The sequence below is a fragment of the Zalophus californianus genome, chromosome 4, assembly GCF_009762305.2.
Source record: "Zalophus californianus isolate mZalCal1 chromosome 4, mZalCal1.pri.v2, whole genome shotgun sequence".
Lineage (NCBI taxonomy): Eukaryota > Metazoa > Chordata > Mammalia > Carnivora > Otariidae > Zalophus > Zalophus californianus.
Genome location: NC_045598.1, coordinates 36918834 through 36941520, shown reverse-complemented (window position 1 = coordinate 36941520; position 22687 = coordinate 36918834). Strand labels below are relative to the sequence as shown.

Sequence of the window (22687 nt, the reverse complement as noted above, 5' to 3'; positions counted from 1 at the left end):
TATATAAATCATCTACAAATAAGCATTAATGCTAAACATAAGTTTATCTACTTTTGACTTTTTAATTTTTCAGAGAGGCAAAAGATATTTATTAACCATGTTTTGTGCCACATTTAAAAATTTACTATGAGGAATAATATACTTCTAGAAGTTTATGAAATGTGTTTACAAATTTGTTAGTCCAACAATTACTTACTTCTTAGTTTTCACTAGGAATTAAGGATCTAAGGGTTAAGAAATTTAATTAATATATGTAACGAAAACTGCTAGAAATAATAAGGGTTAAGGAAAAACAACTGTCTATGGAAAGCAGGCAAGGAAATTGGAAGGATTTTTTTGGATAAGGAAAGGTATGAAGGACATGGGGGTTTTTTTGGTTTGGGTTTTGGTTATTTTGTCTTGTTAAAATAAAAAAGAAAGTAATTTTGTCCTAAAGTAAAACTATTATTCCTGATTAAGAAAGGAAAAAGATAAGACCAAACCTGAATGGATACAGGAAGTTGTATAAGGTTTGTGGAAAAGAAATCTTGAGAAGAGAATTTCAGTCAAGCTGATTAAGATCGAAACGGATTTATTTATGTTCAAAAAAAAAGGAGAGTTTTAATATCAAAAGTACACTGATGCAAAATTAGAATTTAGTTTTCTTTCTGTTAAGAGGACAAAGATTTCTTAGATTATTAGTCTGCTCTTAATAAAAAAATTATAAACAAAGGTTTTTCTTTACCTTCAGTGTAGTGTAATTTGCCTAGAAAAGATTCTGTGTTTTGTCTTTATCAATTCTTTGATTATTTAAAAAAAAAAAACCTAAGCCTTCTCTATTAAAAGAGCTAAGGTTTTTTGTTGTTTTTTTTTTACAATTGTGTAACTTATGTTTTTGCTTTTTAAATCTTTTAACTGTCACTTTGGTTTAATGGATAACTAAGTATTGTTTCACCGTGATGAAACAATGAAATTCTGAATAAAGTGATAAGAGAAATGTTACTTTATTTAGGGTCATTTGAAATGTTAAATTACATGGGAAGGATTGTAAAATAAGAAGTAATGCTAAACTTTCTTTAGCTTCTACTTATATATGTTAACACAAGTGTTCCAGAGATGGTGTGAAGTTCCTAAAAATCTAGTGTGTTCTGGTATAATGTCATCAATCATGATTTTAAAATGTATGTGACAAAAATAACCAAATTTAGTTGTCAATTTCATCACTCTCTTTGTGTGTGCATGTGAAATCTCACCAGATCTTTTAAGGTCTTTTGTCACTTATAACAGTTATTGTTTTACTCTGATGCTTTCGCAAAAGTATTCCTGCATGCTTCATCTTCAAAGAGATTTATGGAAAAGACCCTGACAAGTACTCTAAAATTCAGGTTTCTGACATCTTTAAGATCATAACACAACATAAGGTAAGAATCTCTAAAGTTCCAATTGAAAACTGATTGATTCATAAAGCTGCCAACTCAGGATGAAGCAAAATAAGGATTACTTACATAACACAGAATGAACTGATGAGATGATTATAATTTTTATGATTTCATTTAAAACATTGATAGTTCTTTAATGTTTTATTTTCCAGATTAAAGGGCCCCTTTTTCTCCTCTCTTTTATGCTATCTATAATTTAGAGCAATTTGGTAAAATGTTTTTGTGACAAAGGTTAAGAAATTTTTCTTCTAACCTGATCCTTCCAGTATTCAGAAACTCTTATTAGATATTCTTTTTTTTAAATTATTATGTTATGTTAATCACCATACGTTACATCATTAGTTTTTTCTTATTAGATATTCTTATTTTTATGATAAAATATGTATTTGTATAAGTTCAATAAAAATCTGTTCTTCTGGGGCGCCTGGGTGGCTCAGTCATTAAGCGTCTGCCTTCGGCTCCGGTCATGATCCCAGGGTCCTGGGATCAAGCCCCACATCGGGCTCCCTGATCTGCGGGAAATCTGCTTCTACCTCTCCCACTCCCCCTGCTTGTGTTCCCTCTCTTGCTGTGTCTCTCTCTGTCAAATAAATAAATAAAATCTTAAAAAAAAAAAAGAATCTGTTCTCCCTGTAACAGGACACAATTGGACAAATCCTTGGCTTGGTTTCCTAGCTTCCAGAGGCTTTGGAAAGTCCACTCTGAGATTCCTTGTGACAAGTTCTAACAAAGCAGATTTAAAAGAGCCTATATGGTCAATCACTACTCTTGTTGCACTTATTTTTTTTAAATATTTTATTTATTTGAGAGAGAGAGAGAATGCGAGCGGAGGGGAGGGGCAGAGGGAGAGGGAGAAGCAGACTCCCCACTGAGCAGGGAGCTCAATGCAGGGCTCCATCCCAGGACCCTGAGATCATGACCTGAGCCAAAGACGGATGCTTAACCGAGCCACCCAGGCACCCCTATTATTGCACTTATGTAAATAATCAGGCCCAGTTTATAGAAACTACTTAATTGTAAATGAACTAGTTTTACTGTGCTTATCTTTGATAGAAATGGGGATGATTATAGAGAGAAAAATTATGTTTCAGTAATACATCTTTGGGAATATCAAATTCTAGTGCTGTTGTCTTTGAAGTTTTGTTTTCTATCTGTAAACTGGATCCTGAATTCTTCCATTTTCCTTCAATATTTGGCCAGAACTCTCCAGACTAACATTTTCAATTTTCTCCTACTCTTTTTGACTCGGAATCACTATGAAACGAAAACTGCCCTTTTCCCGAAACCATGCCGGCTAAAGCAGGACAACTTGATCTAAACTTCAGACAAATCAGCACAACAGCTCATGTGTGGACAATCTTTGTGCCTGTTCCTATGTGGCCACTCAGAAAAATCACCAGAGACATTCACACTGCAAACCAGGAAAAAAACCCTTCTGATGGCCATGCTTGCCCTCACTCCACCTGAAAATGCTTCAAACCTGACATCTAGAAATTTTCTCAACTGGCTGCTCTCCAAACTCAGAAACAGTACTTACAATTTGCTTGAGCTATTAACCTTTGTTTTTCTTTTGTTTCCATAGAAATCTCTCTCATTAACTTATCTGATTGCTCACATTAATAGAAGCCAAATTTAGGGGGAAACTCACTGGCAACATCACCTTCTGAACACCCTCAAGTTTAACCTGTACTAACTAACCATGAGGGTATGCGTTTGCTAATATGTCATGTTGTACCTATGTAAATAAATAACTCAGAAAAAACTGAAACCCAACTGCACATTATTCAAAATGTAGATAGGCTTAAGTAAAACATGAATCTGATTATAACCCATTTGAGTTATTTAGTTGGTTAAATCTTTGCTCCTGGGAATCTCTGCTCCGGGAAATTTCTCAGTCCTTGGTTATGGTTTTCCTTACAGTCATCATATTAACCTCCCTAGTGTGTTGTATGTTCTAGAGGGTTTTAAATGCCTGTCAGCAGCCACTCACATGCCAAATGGTAGCCATCAGGATCAGACAACTGGATGAAATCAGCAATAATCACATAAATGATGAAGATGGGAACTACGTGGCCCTCCAGCCTGATGACTCAACTAGTGGAAACACAGAATGTGTGATTTTTCGGCCTGACTACATCAATGGTGGTAACAGAAAATAATGCTATACTGATTGGTCATACTCTCAGCACGCTGAGACAATGGCCGAGGGGGGCAGATTATTAAAATAAAAAACAAATGGAGACCAGGCTTGAAAATTCCCTGAGCAGACAAAGTCAGTTTAACATACAAACAAAGCTTCATTTAGCTTTAAGTTAGCAAGGGTAACTTGACCTGGGTTGTTTCTTGCTTGTGCCTCTGGAAATCATAAGCAAAACTAAGACTGTTTCCCAAGGTTGATATAAGGTAACCACTGGCCAATTCCCTATCACTTAAGAAAATTTTAGTATTTATAATCAATCACTGTGAAGAATAAACAGTCACTACTTTGTCACTATTCGAGCTTCTCTTTAACAATATACCCCTGAGCCTAATTCCAAGATTTGGTTTGAGTGCTCCTAGTTTGCAAACTGTCTTTTTGGTGTGTGCACAATACACTTTTACTAATTACTACCTCTATGATCTGTTGGTTTTACTTCTGTTATTTCTGAAAAAAAATTATTTTTAAAGATTTTATGTATTTATCTGACAGAGAGAGACACAGCGAGAGAGGGAACACAAGCAGGGGGAGTGGGAGAGGGAGAAGCAGGCCTCCCGCCGAGCAGGGAGCCCGATGCGGGGCTCGATCCCAGGCCCCTGGGATCATGACCTGAGCCGAAGGCAGACGCTTAACGACTGAGCCACCCAGGCGCCCCATATTTCTGAAATTTTGACATAGCTTTAAGCACCAATGGTTTCCCAAATTCTTGGCCTATGGTCTATGGTCCATAAAGCCCCACAAGATCTGGCCCCTGATGCTTGTCTGCCCTTATTTCCTACCACTCTCCTTGTTCTTCAGGTCCGGCCACACCAGATCTTCCAGGTCACTTCTTCCTCAAGGCCATTGCACAACTCCTTCCCGGCCTTCCTCCTAGTATCTGACCAAAAGTCCCCTTATCGTGAGCCACTCCCTATCCCCTTATCATATTTCAATTTTCCTCATAACAGTCATCACCTCCTGACATTTAATGTATTTGCCTATTGTTGCTCTCCTCCTACTAAAGTATAAGCTGCAGAAATGGGGTTGACAGATAAAATACGGGACGGGACACCCAGTTAAATTTGAATTTTAGATTAAAAAAAGAATTAACTTTTCATTATGAAGATGTCCCAGATGTTGCATGGGATATACTTATACTTCAAAAAAAAAATTCGTTGTTGATCTGAAATTCAAGTTTTCCTGGTGTCCTGTATTTTTTTTTAAATGGGGCAATCCTACGCAGAAAAGCAGGTGGTTATTTAGTTCATCACTGTCCCCAGTGTCAGAGCTGCTTCCGACAAGTAGTAAGCTCTCAATAAATATTTATGGAATGAATGAATGTGTTCAACTGGGTCATTAATCTGTACCACGCCTAAACTTTTCAAAAACAGCAAGCGAGTCAGAAGGGCGGAGCTTCTAGGCTGTGTCAGCCCAGATCACAACTGCGGGTCTGGCGGCTGAGGAACTTTCCAAGCAGGTCGAGCAGCTGGGTGTTTTGCCTGCCAGTACCCCTGCTCCTGGCGAAAGAAAACTCCGCCCCGGCACAGGTGAGCCGCAGATCCCAGGTGGCCTTCCTGGGGGCGAGGCTTCCCCAACCGGTAGGCGGGACCTAGCCCCCGCCGGAGCCACGGCCCCTTTAACGCCCCGCCTCCCGCCGCCACTCCTGCCCCTGGTGTGACGTCACCCGGCGAACGGCCAATGGAAGCGCGGCTTACTGGCAGGCGGCGCCGGCGGCTGCTGCCAAAGGGGAAGTGAGCTGGGGCTGGAGCGATGGCCTGGGTTTGGAGCCCGCGGCCGCCGCCGCCGCCACCACCACCAGCAAGTTGGGAGCAGCTGCGGCTGCAGCCGGAGCGGGGGCCGGAGTCGCGGCTGGAGTGGAGGCGGCGCGTGTGAGTTGCCGAGAGTAGCCAGAACACCTCAAACTCTGGGCGGGAGCGCTTCAGGTGGGCTGAGCCGCCGTCGCCGCTCCGCACCGCCCTACCCCCCAGGCCCAGACAGCAAGGCTGGGGTCTCCCAGGTGCGGGACTGGCACTTGGCAGGCTGAGCCCTCTGAGCCGTGCTCTAGGCCTTCCTCAGTCTCGGGCCCCCTTCAAACTCAAGGCGGAGGCCGGAGAGCGGTGATCACACCAAGACACCGTCATTTTCTTGGCGCCCAAGTTGTGTCGGGGTTGTAGCGGCTGCGAGCCCCTTTCTGCTGCCTCTTCTCCAGCTAGGGAGCGACTAGCGCGTTCTCACTGTCTAGCTCTGCACCCACCCCCCCTTCTCCCGTTCAAGAACAAGTTTCTTTTCGCTCTCTACTGGAAGTCCTGCCCCGGAAGGCCAAAACACCCATCTGTGTGTCCTTCCTCAGCTCCTGGAGCACACTTAGAAATATTACATACCTATCGGAAGATAAAGGTTGCTCCCCTTGCCACCCTCTTATCTGAGACTCCATGCCCAGAGCCTTACCCATTTTTATCACCAGCTCCCTGGCCATCTCTGTGTGACATCCCCCACCCATCTGAGTTCCACTTTCCTCTGGGCTCCAATCTCTAGCCCCCAGTGGATCTGGTCAGTCCCACCCCTGGGTGGGAGTGACCCAGGGCTCTGGCCCAAATTCCCCACCCTGGAAGGCAGCTCCAAGGTAGCGAGAGAATTGGGCATCGGGTACGAACCTGGCAGCTCAGGGGTGGGTGCACCACTCACCCCACACAAAAAGATGAAGAAGCGCAAAGAGCTTAATGCATTGATCGGCTTGGCTGGGGACAGTCGGAGAAAGAAGCCCAAGAAAGGCTCAGGCCACCGCCTCCTTCGCACTGAGCCTCCTGACTCAGACTCTGAATCCAGCTCTGAGGAGGAAGAGGAATTCGGTTTAGTTGAAAATCGCTCTCGTTTTGTCAAGTGAGTGATGCAGTGGTGAGGGGTGGGATGAGGGAAAATGCATTTCCTTATACTACCAAGGGGGAAAATTGAAAGGAAGAAGAAGGATGTACTTAGAAAGGAAAAAGAGTGTAGACCTTGGACGGCAAACAGGAAGAAAAGATGTTAGGGTGATGAGCTCAGGTTCTGAATGAAGGATAAGTTAGAGATCTGTCTGTAAGTGTAGGAAGAACTCTGAATCTAGGGTGGAGATATTGACTTGGGGAATGTGCCAAGAGCCCAGAGAGACCAAGTTGGGAGTGGCAGAAAAGCTAAGAAGAGTTACCCGGGAGCAAAGAAGCTTTTGGGACTAGACCATTTTTAAAAGTGTAGTAGAGACAGGGACTTTAAGACTTCAGGTTATTCTTTGCAGTCTTGATGAGTCCAGATCTTGAAGGTGAGGGGATATGGTGAGGAACTTACAAAAGTATGAGCCTTGAGAGTACGTGGAGGGTAGGAAACAAAAAGAAGAGGCAGCTTCTTCCCAAACCACTTTTAGATGATGCAGCCACTAGGCAAATCCAGTAGTGAGCTTTGAGGACATTGGGAATTGGGGCACAGGGGGGCAAAAGGCTGAAGGGAACCTTGAAGGTGTCCTTGGACCCTCTCAGGGAGCACACTGAAAGAAAAGAATATTGTGCTGAGGATGTGGAAGCAAGGGGTAGGCAGAAGGTTGGGGTGCTGAAAGAGATTAAATCCTTTGAGGTTTTTGTTCTTTGAGTGTCTTTATTCTTTCATTTTGTTAAAGGAAGAGTTTGGTTTCTAATGAGCTTTGTCAGGTTAAGTAGTTAAGGGCAATCTTAGATTTGGGATATGAAGGTCTGATGAAATGGAACAGTTCCACGAGGATAGTTGCTCTGTTGAGTTAGTTTAGACCTTGAGTGTTAGTTGAAGTTTGGTGTGAAGTCTAACCCCTTTCCGTGTTTCCTGCCTTCCGTGTTTCCTGCCTTCTAAACCAATAAGCTAGAGTGCACCAGGTGTCCACTTAAACCTACAGTTCCTATTTCTTTCATTCATTTGCAGTAAAACTTGCTCAAAAGTTTATGAAGTTTCAGTAATCTGAAACAGGCTCCCCAGGAGGGGATACATGTTGGAAAGCAAGAAATAGGTAAATTACAGTGCTGTAATTTATTGCAGAGAAGATCTGGTCTTGACACTTTCCTAACCTGAACTTGTCCCCAAAGACCTGAATGAATCCATGATGACGGTTGTGGGCTGCTATTCCCACAGAATCTCTTTCTCTGTCATGTGAAGTTTGAAACCTTTGTATCCAAAAGATGAGCTCTTCATGGGTCATGTTATTTAGTCACTTTCAGTCTGCTGTTCAGATTTAAGAATGTGGTACCCAGTGTTCCCTTGTAAATAGCTATATGGTGACACATGCATGCTATTTCTAATACAGCTGTACTCATAATCACTCTTGTATTCCTGGTTGAATTTGTTCTTATGATCAGGGGAGACTATTTACGATGCTGCAAGATCTGTTATCCCCTCTGTGCTTTTGTCATCCTTGCCGCCTGTGTTGTGGCCTGCGTTGGCTTGGTGTGGATGCAAGTTGCCCTGAAGGAGGATCTGGATGCCCTCAAGGAAAAATTTAGAACAAGTAAGTGGTTGCCCTTTTCAGAGTGTTACCTTGTTTCCAGGTTCTAGGTCCACAAAGTGGACCATGCTGAATAGTTTTGCCCACTCTGATGAAGCAATTATATATTCCTTCCAGCCTTCTTATACTCTTTCTTAGCTGTCAGCTGGAATGTGGGAATAGTTGTTTGTTTGTTTGCTAGTTTTTAAACCTACAAACAAAAAACAATGCTTATGCACCATCAGGACAAATAGCATCTGAAATAATGACATTGCAGTCAACACCTAAGGTGCAAAAAGGAAGTGCTAAGGTCCAGGAGTCTAGAACCTTGGTTAACCTCCACCTGTGCCACTTTATACTTCCCCAAGTTTGAAATGGCAATAGCAACATTGGGCTATTTCCTTCCTCCTCACAGGGCCATTTGAGAAAGAATGTGGGAGTGTCTGTCAAACAATTTCCTGCTTAAGAAAAACTGTATGGAATGGACAGTAATAATAGCTAGCATTTATGGAGTGCTTACTGTGTACCAAATGACAAATAAATATTTGTCTCATGAGTTTTAAAGCTTAAGAGACTTTTTAAGTTGAGTTTTATAGTTTCTAAATTACAAAGTTGTATTTTGCCACATCCACGGTACTTTATCTGAAAGGTGTGTTTGCAGAGTAGCTTCAGCTACATTTGACCTATCTTCCTTTAGCAACACAGATCTTTGGTTCTAGGTTTCAAGGGTTAATTTTCGAAGCTAAAGAACCAGTTTCAAGTTAATCACAAATGCCTTAAACTTAGCAGCATTAACACTTGGGGAAACTGACCATTAGGCTTTCTCAACGTCATAACAAAATCTGGCCCCAGAACTGGAATTAAAGTTGTGTCCTCACTTCCCATCTTAAGCCTTAGAAGATCACAACTTCCAGGCTTTCCTTCACCCCAGCTTCTCTTTGCTGCCTGCAGTTATTCAAGTTCCGAACCTGACCTAGGGACAGCTAATCCTTAGTTACTGTGTTAATGATGTTCTTAGTAACATTGCTTGAAAAAAATATTTTCTTCTGATTCAAGGAAAGGAATAAGGTAAAGCACAATTCTCTGCCAGAATCGTCTTGACCTATATGTTTAATCAACTGGTGGAATCGGGAGTACAGTATAAGAAAGAATGAGATTTTGTATTCTAGTTAATTTTCTTCCTCAATGGTTGTCCATACCAGTATTGCAAAATGTTTTTGAGGCCATGTTTTCTTTGTAAGTGGTAATCATAACTTGGAAATGAGGTTCTCAGTAACAATGTTTAACTGTAAATAATCACTAAAGACACCTGTCTGTGCCCTTAGCTCTCTGTAATTAATTGGGCCTCCTCGGTTTGTGCTACAGCTTGTTTTGATCACATATAGCAATTATTTATTTATACGTTTCAAAACTTTGCTCACTTCTACCCTCCAGGGATTCCTTTCCCTGACTGCTCTCTACCTGTGTTTACAGGACACCCATGTAATTTATACCTTAGCTGAGCTTTTCAGGGAATTTCTTTTTTTAGAAATGTATATCTTGGGGCGCCTGAGTGGCTCAGTTGTTGGGCGTCTGCCTTCGGCTTAGGTCATGATCCCGGGGTCCTGAGATCGGGCCCCGCATGGGGCTCCCTGCGCGGTGGAGAACCTGCTTCTCCCTCTCCCACTCCCCCTGCTTGTGTTCCCTCTCTCGCTGTGTCTCTCTCTGTCAAATAGATAAATAAAAAATCTAAAAAAAAAAAAAGAAATGTATGTCTGAAGTGTATACAGGTAATAGACGTGACAATCAGTCAGCAAATATTTGTTGAATACTTGTTAATACCAATCTCTGGAAACACTATATTGAGGAGATGCCAGGACTTGTACCCTGAACTGTGAGACCTGCTTTCTACCACTGAGCAACAGTCCCCTGGGATCCTGATTACATTTGTCATCTAGCTGAATGAAGCAGATTTGGAATTGTCAGTCCAGCTGCTTTGTCATCTTTCGTTTGCTGCAATAGAAATGCCAGCCCTGTAATGTCTAAAGCAGGATTTCAAGGGGGTGGAGCCTGGGGCATAGTCAGTCCATTGGCTGAACCATTGTGGACCACGTGAACGATAATTTTTTGTGAAAACCATCATCTTGAGTAAATGAGGTCAGTCTTGTTAAGCTTAAATAGTCTTTCTTTGAATTACATTTCTACTTTAGATATGTTTCAATAAGTTTATTTTTATTTTTTTTTTAAAGATTTTATTTATTTTGAGAGAGAGAACGAGAGAGAGAGAGAGCATGAGAAGGGGGAGGGTCAGAGGGAGAAGCAGACTCCCCTCTGAGCAGGGAGCCTGATGTGGGACTCGATCCCGGGATTCCAGGATCATGACCTGAGCCGAAGGCAGTCGCCCAACCAACTGAGCCACAGTGAAGTCATGGATTCAAAGAAGACCACCTGCTGGTCTGGCTTTAATACCTTTTTGAGAAATTCAGAGCCCTTGTTCTTTATTTCAATAAATTTTCAAAGACACTTGTCAGGAAAGGAGGCAGGATTGCTGGAATATCTGAAATAGAAAGCAAAGCAGATAGACTTGGTATTTTTCCTTGTGGTCAAGGAATAACTTGATCCTTAAGCTGAAGGTACTCACTGGTCTTGAAACTTAGTATTCTTTCCAGAACCAGGTACTTCCGAAGACCTCCACAATTATTCTAAGGAAGACTCTGTTCTCAACCATCTCTCCCTATGACTCAACAATGAAATGCTAGGTGGGGGAAGAGAATTTAGAAAAGAAGGAAAGAATAAATCAGGCCGTTTCCTTTTCGGTCACACAGGCAGGGTAGCAGTTGGTCATTTAGTACAGAACTTAAAAATTGTGGTAATGAGGGCATTAGGGTGTAAGTGGCTGACAGCTGGAGTATACTAGAGAGAGTGCTGGTCCTAAGAGCAGAAGGTTTGACTGTCGAATCCTGGGTTGCTCATTACTAGCTGTAAAATGTGGATAAGTCACTTCTTTTTTTTTTTTTAAGATTTTTATTTATTGAGAGAGAGAGAATGCTAGTAGAGAGAGAGCATGAGAGGGAGGAAGGTCAGAGGGAGAAGGAGACTCCCTGCTGAGCAGGGAGCCCGATGCGGGATTTGATCCTGGGACTCCAGGATCATGACCTGAGCTGAAGGCAGTCGCTTAACCAACTGAGCCACCCAGGCACCCTAAGTCACTTCTTTTTGAGCTTTCATTTTCCCATCCATAAAACCCAAAGACATATTTATGCTCCCAGAGCATTTTGGGCATCTCTCTGTCATACCATCCATTCCACTGCATAGTAATTCTGTGATGACACCTTGCCCCCCATGCCCCATCCCACCCAGACTGAGAGCCTCAGGGTCTTCAGCGTGCACTAGTGCTGAGTGCAGGGCTGGGCACATGATAGGGACTCGATAACAAGTTGAATGATTACATAAAAGTTTATTGCAAACTAAAGGCGTTTAAGTGTAAAATATTGCTGTTAGCATTGTATGTGTTCTGTCTAAAGAGTGTATGCAGAAATCTCTACTTCCTGGTCTTAGAGATCAGGAAAAGAACTAGGTAAGTTCTTTTGAGTATTAATATACTAGATTTTAAATGAGTTGCTTTCCATGTTGAAAGAACATAAATTATGATAAGTTGTTTGCTACGCTTCCTCCCATTTATGTAGCCAAAGTGCCTTGACTAGGCTACTCTCTCCTAAAAAGCCCCAAGTCATATAATGAAAATGATCCTCTCTTGGCTCATACAATCCTAAGTATCCAGAGGGTTTTCAGGGCTTGTTAGCTTAATATGTTTGTTAGTTAATAACTGCAACCCAGGTTATTTATGTATTTGTCTTATTTCCTCTTCTACTTCTACTTTCTACTTCTTTCGTATAGACCATGGGACAGAGACCCCCACCCCCACCCCCATTTGGGACATTTGACCACCTGAGAATAGCAGAAATGTGTGGGATAAGTTTTACTTTACAACCTCACTGAAAATGTAAAAGAAAATCATTTTTCTTTTCTTACTCTTTTTTTTTTTAAGATTTTTTTATTTATTTGACAGAGAGAGAAAGAGCACAAGCATGGGGAGTGGCAGAGTAAGAGGGAGAAGCAGACTCCCTGCTGAGCAGGGAGCCCGATGCGGGACTCGATCCCAGGATCCTGGGATCATGACCTCAGCCGAAGGCAGATGCTTAACTGACTGAGCCACCCAGGTGCCCCTTTCTTTTCTTACTATTACAGTATTAATTTATACTGACAAAATTCCTGAAACCAGTGTAAATTTATAAAGAAATCCTTTCGTGCATATTTTTGAAAAATTAATAAAAATATCTTTTTTTTTTAAATAATTCTAGGGGTACCTGGGTGGCTCAGTCGTTAAGCATCTGCCTTTGGCTCAGGTCAAGATCCCGGGGTCCTGGGATCGAGCCCTGCATCGGGCTCCCTGCGCAGCGGGAAGCCTGCTTCTCCCTCTCCCACTCCCCCTGCTTGTGTTCCTTCTCTCCCTGTGTCTCTCTCTGTCAAATAAATAAATAAAATCTTAAAAAACAAAAAAATCTGAATTTTGGGAGAGTGGGCTTATTTCTGGCAGGGATACCTCCACTACCCCGCCCCTGAGTTTTGCGGGGATTTTTTGTTGTTGAGTTTGTTTGATTGAATTTTCTTTGTTTAACTTAATAGGACAACATTAACTCCATTTCATACCCTACAGTTATTTCCCAGAAAGGCATTGGAGTGCTTCTATATACCTGGCACTGTGCTGGGCCCTGGAAATACATGACAAATAAGTCCTGGTCTTTGTCCTTAAGCAACTCTTTCTCTCTCTTACTCTGGTAAAGGAGACACATGAGTAAATAGTTATAGCACAGTGTGTTAAGTGCTAGATAGAGTTTGGAATGGTGAGTGGTGGTGGGCATCCAACCTGGGAACCCAGCTATTTGCGGTGAATCTTAAAAGGAACTAACTAGGCTAAGGTAACAGAAATGGAGAAGGGGCAAGCCAAGGGCATCTAGGCAGAAAGAATAGTGTGTATAGAGTCACTGAGATTTAAAAAGGTTGGTGTGTCTGGAAAATCCACTTTACCAGAAAACAGATTGAAGAGGAAGGTAAAGTGATGAGAAATGTGGTTGAGAGGTAAGCAAAGGCCAGATTTATGCAGTCAGTGATACTTACTGAGTGCCTAAAATGTGCCAGGTGTATTCCAAATGCTGACCCCACAGAGAGGAACAAAAAAAAAATCATGGCACTTAAATTTTAGTAAATTGTTTTATATCTGTCCTGTATGCCAGTTTTTTTGGTTTTAAAGAAAGTATATAACAACTAATCAGGCAATCTGTAGCTTTAAAAAAAAATGATGTGGGTTTTGGGCGCCTGGGTGGCTCAGTAGGTTAAGCGACTGCCTTCAGCTCAGGTCCTGATCTCAGGGTCCTGGGATCGAGCCCCGCATCGGGCTCCCTGCTCCGCGGGAAGCCTGCTTCTCCCTCTTACCTTCCCCCTGCTTGTGTTCCCTCTCTCGCTGTCTCTCTCTCTCTCTCTGTCAATTAAATAAATAAATAGAATCTTTAAAAAAAAAATGATGTGGGTTTTATTCTGGAGGACCAGCTATGATCAGTATTTTATTTTTCATAAAAAGGAAAAATACTTTTTAAAGACAGAAGAGAAAGCACTCTTTCAGGCCTCTGCCTTCAGGCTGGCAAATCTCTAAACCAGTCAGGAGATACTATACTGTTTTCCAAAGGAAAGCCAAATATCAGCCTACACTTCACCTAACATGTTCCTTTATCTTCTATTTCACTTTGAGCTTTTGGGTTGATTTAAGATCTAAGAAAACACTGTTTGCTGTTTATGAAAATTTAAAATCATAATCCTCATAATAGCACTTGAAAGGTGGTTAAGAACCCATCTTGCATTTTACCAGTTTGAGAGAGAAAAAAGTTAGATTTAATCATTTAGGGATATAACTTTTGACATCACCTTGAGCATTAATGGAGTAAGGTTTATAAATCTTCACTGACTAATCACAAGGCTCCTTAATTGCTCTGGTTAATAATTAGTATTTATTTATCACTTGTTGTATGCCTGCTCAGCCCTGTTTAGTGCTTTACAACTATTCTTTCACTTAATTCTAAAAATCCTGTAAAGTATATTTTATCTCTGTCATACAGATGAGGAAACTGAGCTCAAAGAATTTGAGTAATTTACTCAGGATCACAGTAAATTACAGAGTCCAACTCTTTCTGCTGATACTTTGTTGTCATTTTTAGCCATCTGACTTTTAAAAGTTGTACCCCCAGTAGTGAAGTAGCCCCAGTTAAAATGGTGCTTTAGTATTAAAATTATATATTTACATAAATTTTAAAAAACAGTGTAGCTGGTAGATAGGAATTCAGTCATCCTACCAGGATTGACTTCTATTTCCTTCCTACTGTAAGATCATTTTTTCATCTTGGAGTCAAGGGAGTAGTATGTGGTTATTTATTATAATTCTTATTTTTGCTTTTAGTGGAATCTAATCAGAAAAGTTCATTCCAAGAAATTCCCAAACTTAATGAAGAACTACTCAGCGAACAAAAACAACTCGAGAAGATTGAATCTGGGGAGCTGGGCTTGAACAAAGTCTGGATAAACATCACAGAAATGAATAAGCAGGTAGCAAATGTGTGATTTTATTTCTGTGTAAGCTGTGAATGTTTAGTTTTGTTCAGTATGAATTTATAGGTATAGAGCGCTCACCTCTGATTGTTTTACTTTTTGAGATGTTTTGCATACTGTGATCCCAGCACATTAAGGTCAGGTAAAATGGGTAATAGTATGCATTTACCAAATATATAAGATGTTAGCCCTTTCTGCAAAGAACAGTTTTATCAAGTAGAGTAGTTTGGAGGGAGTTGGAAATTCTTGAGTCAGTTTTTCCTAAGGAGCAGTGTAAGTATCAAATAAAGAGTGTCATTCTAACCTCAAAGAAAAATGGGTAGTCTACTTATATTAGACAATGAGAGCTTACTTTGTTTAATAACGTTCACAAACTTACAGATGCAGCCTTGGGTGTAGTGCTATACACTGTAGTAAAACAAATCTGTAAACCATCTGTAGCTAATGATAGTTATTCTAGACTAGCACAGGAGGAGGTAGCAGAGTTGGTTAAATACCTTGGCCAGGCAAGCAAGCCTAGAGCAAAAACTTTTTCAGCCCCTAAGTTGGCCAGATCTCAGTAGGCATTGATTCCAAAAGAGGGATTCTGCTAGAGGGAAAGGGCTAATGCACACGATGTTAATTGAGCATCTCCTGTGTATAAGGTGCTAGAGTTGTCACTAGGTACTGTAGCCTCTGTCCTCAGTTTTTGCGGTTTAGTTAGAAAAGATGTGCACTGGCAAGAAGACTCAAGTACCAAATGAATGCTACACCCTCAAAGTGCTTAAAAATAGATATACCTTGGGGCACCTGGGTGGCTCAGTTAAGCGTCTGCCTTTGGCTCAGGTCATGATCCCAGGGTCCTGGGATCGAGCCCTACGTTGGCATTGGGCTCCATGCACAGTGGGGGGCCTGCTTCTCCCTCTCCCTCTGCCGCTCCCCCTGCTTGTGTTCTCTCACTCTCTCTCTCTCTGGCAAATCAATCAATCAATCAATCTTTAAAAATTGATATACCATTTTCGTTGGGGCTAAGCAGATATTCTCTTCTTCGAAATGGAGTCCCAAAGTTCAGAATCAGCCATTGGCAGGGAGCACTGTGCTTGAATAAAAGTGCTTACACACATTTCCGAAGCTACCATCAGCTCTCAGCAGCAGTGGGGGGCGGGGCAGGTCAGCACTTAAGATCAGGGATCAGGGGCTACAACAGTGGCTTTCAGATTTTGCCCGAAACCCAGAAAAAGAAATGTTTTATGTCATTACCCACTAAACACATCCCTACATACATATATGTGTAACTAAAATAAAAGTTTCTGAAAACCATAATTTACCCTTAGTATGCTTTATGATATTTTCTATTCAGTTCTATTGCACTTTTTTAAATTACTGATGAAATAACTGGTGGGTTATAGCACCCAGTATTTGCTCGTTATCATTTATCTTTGGACTCTCAGTAATTAGGGAAAAGCCAGTACTCACTCCCTTTTGTAAAAAGAATAGGATAAATTGTGGCCTTGCTTTTATTGATAGAGCAAATTAGCAGTTTGGTCAGAGATTATATCAAGTGAAAATAGACTACAGTGAAGCACTGAGAAGTAGTTCATTAGCATCTCTCACTGGGGCAAACCATGGATTCCACTGAGAGAGTCCATCATGGAGATTGCTGTTCTGAGGTAGGGATGAGATCTTTCAAGATGAAGAGTCAATGTCAGCTCTTTCTCATCTCATTCATGTAAATCAGCATTATTGTGGGAAGAATCAAAAGGGGAAGTTGGTACACTCGGTGTGAGAGGACATACAGGTTTTCAAATCTTTGCTATATATTTTGGCTTTTGAATCCTCTTTAACCAGGAATCTAGCAACAAAAGAATCATTTTGTTCTTGGTTTGGCTCTTATTTTTAATGCAAGAAGGACCTGGGAAGGCAGGTATGCAGGAAAAGTTTACTCCAGTCCCAGGGCTTCATATATAAAACAAGGAGAGACTGAATTGAAACCCTTTCCATTTTAGTCTCTGTAGATCTTCAGAGATGAGGGGAATGACTGTGCAGGAGGATGGTGGTAGTGAAGTGAGCTTTATGTTGGTCCAAGGGGAGCTCATCGGTCTCTGAGTGATTTTCTAAAATTAATGTTATGCATATCTGATGGTCTGTTCAAGTAAAAGGCATTTGTCCTAAATCAGAATAGCTATAAAAATAAAATCGGTATTTCTATGTTTTTATGTCTAAGGGTAACTGTCAGTTAAGATGCTCTTATTGGCGGAGGCCGTACCACCGGCTCGGGGCGGGGGGGGGGGGGGGGGGGGGGGGGGGGGGACTCCGTTTCCAAGGCCAAAGAGCACGGGGACTTCTCCTTAACCTGCCGTGCTCCAGCGGCCTGGACAACGCTGGCAAAACCACCATCCTCAAGAAGTTCAATGGGGAAGACATTGACACCATCTCCCCGACGCTGGGCTTCAACATCAAGACCCTGGAGCACCGAGGATTCAAGCTGAACATCTGGGATGTGGGCGGCCAGAAGTCCCTGCGGTCCTACTGGCGGAACTACTTCGAGAGCACAGACGGCCTCATCTGGGTGGTGGACAGTGCTGACCGTCAGCGCATGCAGGACTGCCAACGGGAACTCCAGAGCCTGTTGGTGGAGGAGCGCCTGGCTGGAGCCACCCTCCTCATCTTTGCCAACAAGCAAGACCTGCCCGGAGCACTGTCCTCTAACGCCATCCGTGAGGCCCTGGAGCTGGACTCCATCCATAGCCACCACTGGTGCATCCAGGGCTGTAGCGCCGTCACCGGGGAGAACCTCCTACTCGGCATTGACTGGCTCCTGGATGACATTTCCAGCCGCATCTTCACGGCCGACTGAAGCATTCCGGATGCCCCCCACCTCACAGTCCAGCCCCGCCCCCGCCCCCAGCCCTCATCAGGCACCATCCATGGGGGAATGCGAGTCAGCCAGCCTGGCGAACACCCCCAACCCCGCGCCTAAAGCTGCTGCTCTGTGGCCCGCCGGCTCCCGTGGCTGGAGGGCTGCCGCCCTGGCTCCCGACGCAGCCCGCCCGCAGCCGCCATCCGGAGAAGAGGGAGAGGAGAGGGCCGGGCCCGGGAGGGGGCTGCCTCTGCTGCTACCAAGGCTGTGGGCCTCATCCTTTGCTCAGCCGTGAGAATAAACCGTTCCTTGCCCCAGTAAAAAAAAAAAAAAAAAAAAAAGATGCTCTTATTGGCAAATTATTTTTTAAAAAGCAGTTCAAAGTGGCTTAATAAGAAAATGGATCATATCACTTAACAAGAACTGTCCTTATCACAATGTGAGTTGAAGTTAATGCCACCTGGGAAAAAAAAAGCCATTAGTTTGAAATAAGTTAAAATCAAATTTTGCATTGAAAGCCTTTAAACTGATAGTTAAAAATTCACTCACTTTGCGGTTTTATTCATGAAACCTCTGATTTCATACCCATAGCCATTCTCAACCAGTATAGGGAGTGTCCTCCCCCTTCTTTGAAGACTGTTAATTCAACAAATGTTTAATGAACTGCTTTTATAGAATTAGGCCTTGGATTCAAAACCAAAAATGATGATTCCTGCCGCCAAGGCTCTTACAGCCAAACGGAGGTGACAGAAAAATAAACAATTGTAAAATAGCCTGATGGGCAATAAGAAGCAGGTCCAGAAGCTAGGGGGGCATTTTTAAGGATTTATCTAACCAGAATGGCTGGGGCCAGGCAAGGCTTCTCACATCTTAAGCTGAGTCCTGAAGGGCACATAAGAGTTGGCCAGGTGAATTCTGAAGAAAGAGAAGGGCGTCCTAGGTAAAACATTAGTAGAGTTGATCCTCATTTGCAGATTCCGTATTTGTGAATTCGCCTACTTGCTAAAATTTGTTTGTAACCCCAAAATCTATACTTGTGGTGCTTTTGTAGTCCTTCACCAACTGGTATACAGTGGCAGAATAGGTGAGTCACCCAACACAGGTGTTTCCAGTTGATGTCAAACAAGGTGACACTGCCTTGTTTCTGCTCTCATACTGTAAACAGCTTTCCTTTTTGAACGATATTTATTACTGTTTTCATACTTCCTGGGGGCTTTTTGGTGATTGCACTGCTTGTAATGTCCCCCTAGTAGTATAGTGCTGCAGTACTGTCTAGTACTCCTAAATGCAAGAAGGCTGTGATGTGTCTTTTTTTTTTTTTTTTTTTTTTTTGGTCGGAGAGAGGGAGCACGTTAGCGCATACAAGCAGTGGGAAGCAGACTCTCTGCTGAGCAGGGAGCCCATGCAGGACTCGATCCCAGGACCCTGGGATCATGACCGGAGCCGAAGGCAGAGCCACCAACTGAGCCACCCAGGCGTCCCAAGGCTGTGTTGTGTCTTACAGAGAAAATACATGTGTTAGATAAGCTTCAGGTATGAGTTCAGCAATATATATTTAATAAGACATCTTTAAACAGAAACGGCTATAAAACAAGGTTATATATTGTTTTGACCAGTTGACAAAAATGTGACCAGACAGCTCTCAAGAACCTAACCCTGTATTTCCCTTAGGAGCAGTGGTTCAGTAATCACTAATTCAGTGTTTGCTGCAACTTTCCAGAGCATAACTATTGTGAATAACAAGAATTTACTGTATGTCCAAAAGAATAGACAAATGACAAACACAGTGCATTCAGGGAATTTCAGTAGCTCATTATAGCTATAGTTTGGTGCAAAGAGGCCAGAAGTAAGGATATGTCAGCAAGAGCCATATCAAGAAGGACCTTGAGTGCCCTTCTATGTACTCTCTATCTCTTGGCACTCAGTCCTGATACCTTGTATGATAGTTATTTATGTATGCATCTAATTACACTAGAAGGTTATGCACTGTACTTGGAGCTTTAAGCATGATGATGGCAGTGATGAGGACGATTGAGATGATAAGCTGCCATTCATTAAATATTTTCTTTGTGCAGGCCATAGTTAGATGCACTACATATGAGATCTTTTTTGCTTCTATAGCCCTATGAAGTAGGGGGTGGTATCTCCACTTTACAGATAAGAAAACTGAGGCTCAAAGAGGTTAAGTAGTTGGCTCAAGGTTGCACGGCTGTGTAGCAGTGCTAATATTAAAACATTTAAGGCCCAGGAGCCTGTTTTCTTTCCAGTTTTCCATTCTGCCTTACATCTTTATATTAAGGATGCAGTAAGTGCTCAGTAGATCAAGTTGAAAGGCTGTGATGTCAGGTCCCTGGGGCTCATAATCATTCATCATTGATGATTATCTGTTTTAGTAACTCTTTTACTTACTATTTAAAGAATCCTTAATTTTAATCCCGAAGTAAAAAAAAAGTGGCATTTCAGACTTTATAGTATAAAAGGGTCTAATAAGCAAATGGTCTACAGTAGTTATTTTTAATGCTGCTAATGAAAAGTCATGTAATATGCATAAAAGTCATGATTCATCTTTTGGCTGGAATGAGGGTTTTTTTCTTAATGGTTTCTATTTAACTTTTCAACTTTTTAGACTCTTTGAACTATATTGTGTGACTTTTAGAGATAAATTCTATAATGCTTGAATCTGATCTGACATTCTAGAATGTTTATCAGAGACTAGAGCAGTCCCAAAGTTAGTAAAAGGAGAGTGCCCCTTGTCTCTCCATTATAGTTACACATACAGCTTTGCTGTACTTTTCCAGAGATACTGACACTTCTTTGCTCTTACAAGAGGATTATGCTGAAAGATGGAATCCAGCCTTGCAGTTTATGGGAATGTGGCTGAGTCCTAGTGACCAATGTGGGTTCAGGTCTTATAAATGAGTAAGAAGTCCTAAGTGATGTTTGGTATTTAGAGAGTTAATGGTCTGCTCTCCAGGGCATACTCTTTCAGGGAAGCAGCTGATACCCTAGGCCTGGGGTGTTTGGGGGATGGGGAGAACTGGAACAGTACTTCACTTTATCCTACTTGCATTGACTTGCACCTGCTCCTCTGGTTTTGCACCTGCCTCCAGCCACACTGGCCATTTGGGAGGCCATACCGTTCTTGAGATGCTTCTGATTAGCCTCAGGATATTGTAGTACCTGGAAGAATAGTTTCTACCTAGATCACTCCACCCAGAACACAGCTTATGTCTTTTAGGATCTGGCCAGTTGTCAGTGGAAGCAGTTTGTTCCCTTGGTGGCCAAAAGATAACCACACAATTGATAGGGCTTTTGGAATAACCGTATTCTTGCCCATCAAGTTGGTATTGAGTCAATTGTATACATACTTTGGGGTGCTGAGTAAAACATACCTGAGGGAAGGCCTCCTTCCTCGAACTTTATGATTGAGCACTTTAAGATAGCCTTAGAAGGCCCAGTGAAGGTCATGGAAGAAAGGGCCAGCCTAGAAAATCTGTTAAATGCTTCCGGAGTTGTGATGTCTTTTTCCTATGTGTGTATTTCTTTCCCATCTTTTGTCTTTAAAATTTTATGAATAATACGTGCATGTATTCTTATATAAGGTTTAAACAATAAAACACATAGGAACTTTTATGAAAATTCCCCTTCAACCCCCATCTCTGTATGTTCCCCCATTACACACACATCGCCAGTCTCCATAGATGTCCACTGCCATTGTCTGGGCTGCATTCTTCTAGCCCCCTTTCTATGAAAATCTTAATAGCTTTAATAAGAATTAGCTTATGCATTAGTGTGTGTGTATGTGTGTGTGTGAGAGAGACCAAATGGTTGGAGTCATTCAGTGTATATTGTTCTACACAATAATATATATATGTATATATATTCAATATAATATATCTAATATATACATGTATAATAATATATCTCCTCATCCTTAGCAATAGACATTTGGATGGTTTCTAGTGTTTTGCTATTACACATAGGGAAGCAGTAAATACTCTTGTGCATACATCTTTGTGTACATGAGCAAGTAATGTGTAGATAGATTTCTAGAAATGAAATTGCTAAATTAAAGGATATAAACACTCAAATTTTTATTTATTTATTTTTATTTGCCAGAGAGAGAGAGCAAGCAAGCACAAGCAGGGGGCAGGGAGAGCTGCAGACTCTGCTGCGCAAGGAGCCTGATGCAGGACTCAATCTCAGGATACTGGGATCGTAACCTGAGCCCAAGGCAGATGCTTAACCAACTAAGCCACCCAGGCGTCTCTAAACACTCAAATTTTGACAGATACTCCTACATAACCTTTTACAGGTCTTCTCCAATTTACATTCCCGTTAACAATGCATAAGAATGCCTGTTTCCTGGGGCGCCTGGATGGCTCTGTCATTAAGCGTCTGCCTTTAGCTCAGGTCAAGATCCCAGGGTCCTGGGATCGAGCCCCTTGTCCGGCTCCCTGCTCGGGAAGCCTGCTTCTTCCTCTCCCACTCCCCCTGCTTGTGTTCCCTCTCTCACTGTCTCTCTCTTTCTCTCTCTCTCTCTCTCTCTCTGTCAAAAAATAAATAAAATCTTAAAAAAAAATACCTGTTTCCTTTAAGTCCTTTTTTTTTTTTTTTTAAGATTTTTATTTATTTATTTGACAGAGAGAGACACAGTGAGAGAAGGAACACAAGCAGGGGCAGTGGGAGAGGGAGAAGCAGGCTCTCCACTGAGCAGGGAGCCCAATGTGGGGCTTGATTTCAGGACCCCGGGATCATGACCTGAGCCAAAGGCAGACACTTAACAACTGAGCCACCCAGGCACCCCTCCTTTAAGTCCTTTTCAAACCTCAGTATTATTCATATCTTTTTAAAGGTATGGATTAAAACAATCTCTGTGATGTAATTGATACTCTTAAGAGGTTTATAGTTTGCTGAGAGTATCTCTCTGTGGGCTGAGGTTTCTCACCCATTTTCATTTTAAATAGAGTTGGAATGTTGAAGATTCGTCTGAATATTTTGGAGCATTTATAGAGAATGACATATTTAAGTGCTTATTAAATTTCACAGTTAAAGAGCTAACACTGATTTGGTATTTTGTTTGTACTACGTACTGTACTAAGAGCTTTAGTTATAGGGGCGCCTGGGTGGCTCAGTCGTTA

The 22687-nt window shown here is 41.9% G+C and overlaps 2 protein-coding genes across 4 annotated transcripts in view; both read left to right on the top strand.

Annotated features, from left to right (window-relative positions):
* The first annotated feature begins 5302 nt into the window (after positions 1–5302).
* EFCAB14 (EF-hand calcium binding domain 14) overlaps positions 5303–22687 on the top strand; it is a 40643-nt gene continuing 23258 nt past the window's right edge. Inside the window, exons 1-3 of one of the 3 annotated variants that reach the window (XM_027598607.2) lie at positions 5303–6474; positions 7947–8095; positions 14559–14704. In XM_027598607.2, the coding sequence (XP_027454408.2) occupies positions 6293–6474; positions 7947–8095; positions 14559–14704 (477 nt within the window). In that variant the 5' untranslated portion in view covers positions 5303–6292. The remainder of the gene's footprint in view (positions 6475–7946; positions 8096–14558; positions 14705–22687) is intronic. The other 2 variants (XM_027598617.2, XM_027598627.2) reach the window with 2 other exon arrangements.
* Positions 16337–19037, top strand: LOC118356937 (ADP-ribosylation factor-like protein 2). The gene is made up of 2 exons (XM_035727397.1): positions 16337–16356; positions 16946–19037. Exons 1-2 carry the CDS (start codon positions 16337–16339, stop codon positions 17541–17543), a joined length of 618 nt encoding a protein of 205 aa, XP_035583290.1. The 3' UTR covers positions 17544–19037.

Coding starts and splice junctions, on each gene's coding strand:
- LOC118356937 (XM_035727397.1), top strand. CDS start 16,337: ATGGAGATTGCTGTTCTGAG. Junction 16,357..16,945: donor ATGGAGATTGCTGTTCTGAG/GTAGGGATGAGA, acceptor TTATTGGCGGAG/GCCGTACCACCGGCTCGGGG.